The sequence below is a fragment of the Babylonia areolata genome, chromosome 18 (assembly GCF_041734735.1).
Source record: "Babylonia areolata isolate BAREFJ2019XMU chromosome 18, ASM4173473v1, whole genome shotgun sequence".
In the NCBI taxonomy this organism is placed as follows: domain Eukaryota; kingdom Metazoa; phylum Mollusca; class Gastropoda; order Neogastropoda; family Buccinidae; genus Babylonia; species Babylonia areolata.
The window spans coordinates 7,023,217-7,028,216 of NC_134893.1; the positions used below are offsets into that span (position 1 = coordinate 7,023,217).

At 46.4% G+C, this 5,000-nt stretch overlaps 1 protein-coding gene across 5 annotated transcripts in view; it reads right to left on the bottom strand.

Annotated features, from left to right (window-relative positions):
• LOC143293159 (uncharacterized) overlaps positions 1-5,000 on the bottom strand; it is a 57,006-nt gene that overhangs the window by 40,590 nt on the left and 11,416 nt on the right. For all 5 annotated transcript variants that reach the window (XM_076604081.1, XM_076604083.1, XM_076604082.1 and 2 more), the window contains exon 2: positions 3,736-5,000. This exon is cut by the window's right edge and continues 921 nt beyond it. In XM_076604081.1, the coding sequence (XP_076460196.1) occupies positions 3,736-5,000 (1,265 nt within the window). The remainder of the gene's footprint in view (positions 1-3,735) is intronic.

A 5,000-nucleotide genomic window follows, 5' to 3' on the forward strand; every position in this document is an offset into this window, starting at 1 on the left:
TCGAGGATGCACAAACAGATATTCATCTCAAAACTCTGCTCATCTTTGCTCGCTCTCTCTTTCTCACTTTCTGCCTCCAAACGTTTTTCTCCGCTTCAAAGCATGTAGGGACGCCCCGTGGCTACCTTGAACCTCGCTGAACGCTGCCGATCTCTCTGCATCAAGAGCCACTTCTGCCTACTTTAACAAGTCCTTCCATCACTCTTTCTGCATCAGAGCTCCTTCTGTTGCATTTTCTGCATCAGGAGCCACTCCTAACGATCCGTCTGTAATAAGAATCCCTCTGATCGATCTTTTTTTTTCTGTTAAGAGCCCCTTCTATTGATTTTTTTCCCTGTTTTGAGAGCTCCTCTTAATTGACATTACCGTTTCAAGAACCGATTTTTTTTTCACATAAAAAGGTAACACTAGTGACCTTTCTGTGTTAAGTGCCAATTCCATCGATCTTTCCATATCAACAGCTTTTGCTGACGACATATTTGTATTGACAGCTCGTTCTAACGATTTTTTTTATATATCCTATTCATGTTTCTGCATGAACAGCATCCTTTCAACGATCTACCTATACAACCAGCTTCTTCTCTTGCCGACGCTTTTGTATCAAAGTTCTTTTCAATGGTCTGTCTATATTAAGATATTTTCTTGTGGACGCTTTCGTAAAAAAAATTCATTCCAACGATCTGTCTGTATTAAAAGCTGCTCCTGCCAATATTTGTGTGTTAACTTCTTCTTCAACATTCTGTCTGTATATCCACATTTCTACCTATTTTTCTGCATAAAAAGCTATTTCTTACCGACGTTTCTGCATTAAGAGCCCTATCCATCGATCGTTTTACAGCGATAGCTCTTCTAAGAACTCCTCCCTCCATCGATTTCTCTGTATTAAGAGTCCTTTCTCTCGGTTTTTCCGTCTTAAGAGACTCTTCTACCGATCTTTCTGCATACAGACGTTTTCCTCCCGATTTTTTCAAATTATTATTGGAGATGTGTAGATCTGTCTGTGTTAAGAGCTACTCGTATCGATCTTGGAAGAGCCCCTTGTATTATCGATCTTTGTGAGGGAAGCGCTCCTTCTTTCGATCGCTGCAGTCAACAGCCCAGCTGACCAATTAGCTAAAGGTGTAAACACGGGCCTGGCCAAGGTATCGCCTTATTGATCCACGTTCTTCTGCCTTGTTGATCAGCTTCTCTCCATCCTCTTAGGGGAGTTGGGTGGGTGGGGGTGGGGATTGGGGATGGGTGGGGATAAGAATAGACACAGGAATCGAGTTTTGGGAGTGATGAAGAGGACAGGAATAGCGTCAGACTTCATTGTAGGACTGTTGTTTCGGTTTGTTTGTTTCGTTTCGTTTCGTTTTATGTTTTTGAGTTCTTATTTGATCTGTGTGAACATCCGTTTCTAACATTTCTGCTTTTCAGTGTATCAACTGGTTGATTTGTTTGTAGTTTATGATGTTCATACACGATTAGATTCAAAACGAATCCCTGAAAAACAGTTCATTTTCCCCATCATTGTTAAATCAATGTAATGGAAATCAAAGAAAAAAGGGAACAAAAGAAAAACAAGGGGAATGAGAAAGAGATTCACTGACAGAGAGAGAGAGAGAGAGAGAGAGAGAGAGAGAGAGAGAGACAGACAGACAGACAGACAGACAGACAGACAGAGACAGAGACAGAGAGAGAGAGAGGTTTCTTGATATGTCTGTGTGTGTCTTGCCTGTTCTTGTTTGGTCTGATCCAATCACATCCCATTCAATTATCTGTCTGTCTATCAGTCTATAATTATGTGCGACTGTAAGTCTACCTATTCCTCTTCCTCTTCATCGTTCGCGGGCAGCGACTCTCACGTTCACTCGTGTGTGCACGTGAGCTTTCATGTGTATGACCGGTTTTACTGCCACCATGTAGGAAGTCGTACTCCGTTTTCGAAGGGGGTGGGGGAATACCGAATTATCTTTATCTGATCCAATCATATCCTGTATATTTGTCTGTCTGACTGTTTATCCTGTCTTTCTCAGTTGTTATTTGTCCGTCTGCTTGCAGTCGATTAACGGATTTTTTTTCTCCATTGTTCTACCATCTTTCTCTCTATTTTTGTCTATCTGTCTGTCTGTTTCTTTCAGTTAATGGAAACATTTTATGGAGTATCATGAGGGAAACTTGAGTCAAAGGAAAACTTTACCAAGTACTTAGTGGCGTCTATGATTCGGTTTTGTTTAGTCCATGTGTTCGAGACACATCAGTATACTCTGGGTTTTTTCAATGTCCACGCGGTGATAAACAAGGCTGCCTTTTCAGCCCTCTTATATTTCGTTTATCTATTGATTTTTTAAAAGATAAACGAATTAGTTATAGAATTGTCTAAAAAGGGACGACACGGTATTCAAATATTTCGGGAGCTGTTTAGATATACTTTTGATATTTGCAGATGATGTCATTTTATTAGCAGATACAGTTGTCGGATAGCAGACACAGTCACATGCGCTTTAAAAAAAAAAAGATGATGGACTTGAAATTTAGTTGTGAATACGGATAAGAGTTAAGACCAATACTGTGGTTTTAAAAAAAAGGAGGATCGTTCACCAGGAAGAGAGAAATGGTGGTATGGGGATTCTGCTCGTATGCAAATAAATGATGGTTTAATGCAGGGAGAGCTGAAGACACATGTCTTGTTTGTTAAGACGAAAGTACACATCAGGTCGAGTTTCATTTCGTGTTTCACTGCGCAGAATATGCGAACATTAGAAATGAGTGTGCTTTCTTTTCTTTGCCTGCAGTTGGAATACAAGATTTGGTAAGCATTCTTTCGTCCGAAAGAGAAAAGATGGTTGGATATCTGTCAAAACATATCGCAAAAGCGTATAAAGTTAGAAAAAGTAAATTGTAAACTGAATTAATTGGTTTGTGAACGTTTATAAAACACACACAGTGAATTGTATAAGACTACACTACGTCTTTCAGAGAACGTACATTTGGTTGCGAAATTACCCGTTGGGTCAACAAGATGTGGGGATGGATATACATGCACGAGAAAAGTTTTTTTTTTCTACTTTTTTTTCTGGGAACTGGCTTGCACCCCCTTGACATGAAGCTTGTGAATCATTGTCTCTCTCTCCATATATATATCGTCATAGTCATTGTCACTCTCTGTCTGTCTGTCTGTCTGTCTGTCTCACTCTCTCTCATTTTTCCCATCCAGTAGTATTTTAATGCGTGTGCAATTGGACTTGCTGCGGAAAGTAGAAAACGATTTTTTTGCGCTGCACATTTCTTTCGCTTCTTTACACTGCATTACTGCTCTTGTATCTTACGCATCTCTCTCTCTCTCTGGAGGCGGTGACTGGATGTGAAGGCACAAAACATGGTTATCTATTACCTTCGTTACTCAGATTACTGTCTTGTCTTCTTGTCTGATTGCACGATAAGGGTACGGATGGAATCGATGGCTATGCTCGCGTGGTGTGTATGTGTATATGTATGTGTATGTGTGTGTATGTATGTATGTGTGTGTATGTATGTGTGTGTGTGTGTGTGTGTGTGTGTGTGTGTGTGTGTGTGTGTGTGTGTGTGTGGGTGCGCGCGCGCAGAAGCCAGATGTGTGCACGCGTGCGAAAATTTAACAGATAAATATCTACCCACGCGTTTCACACGCACACGCACACACACACAACAACAACAACAACAAAACAACAACAACATGAACAACAAATGAACCAAAAAACCCACCCCACCCACCTGTCCAACACGAGCTCCTCCAGCAGAGTCAGGTCACAGGCAATGTACTCCAGGGACACGTCCGAGATCCGCGGGCACCAGGACAGGTCCAGCACCCTCAGACGCCGCAGGTTGTCCGCCAGAAGCTCCACGCCGTCGTCAGACACCTTGCTGCAGCCGGACAGCCCCAGCACGGACAGGTTGGGCAAGGTGCGCACGATGTTGACCAGCCCGTTGTTGGTCACCTCCCAGCACGAGGTCAGTCTCAGCACGTGCAGCGTGTAGCTCTGCTTGGGCGAGAAGAGCGCCAGGGCGGCGTCCGTCACGTGGTAGGCCTGCAGCTTCAGCTCGTACAGCGAGGGCAGCAGCTGGGCGATGGCGCCCACCGTGTCGTCGGCCACGTTGATGCAGTCCATGATGCACAGGGACACGATCTTGGCGTTGAGGCAGGTCCACAGCCCGGACTCCGTCACCTCGTTGCAGCCAGACAGCTCCAGGTGGTTGATGCTGGAGGCCATCTTGCGGAAGAGCACCTCCAGCCCGGCGTCCGTGATGTTGGCGCAGCGGATGCACAGCGAGCGCAGGTGGTGGCTCTTCCCCGTCTGGAAGTGACAGGCGAACTCGCCGGCGTCCTCGTCCGTCGCTCCGAAGAGACAGACCGAGTCGAAGCCTCGCTGGAGGATGCTGTCGTAGACGTGTTTGCGTTCCGCTGGGTCGTGGCTGTACCTCCAGTGGCGGTAGGATATCACGGGCATGGCGTCCGACCAGTACTTGGGCGAGTAGAGGATCTTCCGCCACTTCTTACACACCCTGCACAACGTGCCCCGCTCGGCGGGCGAGAAGTACAGGAAAAACCTGCCTACGAACCTGGCGTCCATCATCAGCTCCGATATACTGTCGGCGGAGATCCGGTGCTCACGGCCGTTGAGGGACTGGTTGAGGCGGCGGATGCGGCGAGCGATGCCTGCTTTGGGCGACCTGGAGAACTTGCCGGCCATCATGGCCGAGGAGCCCTCAGCCCCGCGCTGGATCGTCTTCCGGATGGCGGCCGCCGTGGCGCTGGCTGAGGCCTGCATCTGGGAGGTCAAGGAGCTGGCCTCTCGGATGGACAGAAGGCTGCTTTTGGAGTTGGTCAGCGTGGTGGAGAAGGAGGACAAGGCGCTGGAGATGGTGGTTGTGATGGTGGTGGACGTTGTCGCTGCCAGTGTGGAGCACAGAGAGATACTGGTGGTGGTGGTGGTGGTGGAGGTGGTAGTGGTGGGGGTCGGGACGTTTGCGCTGACGCT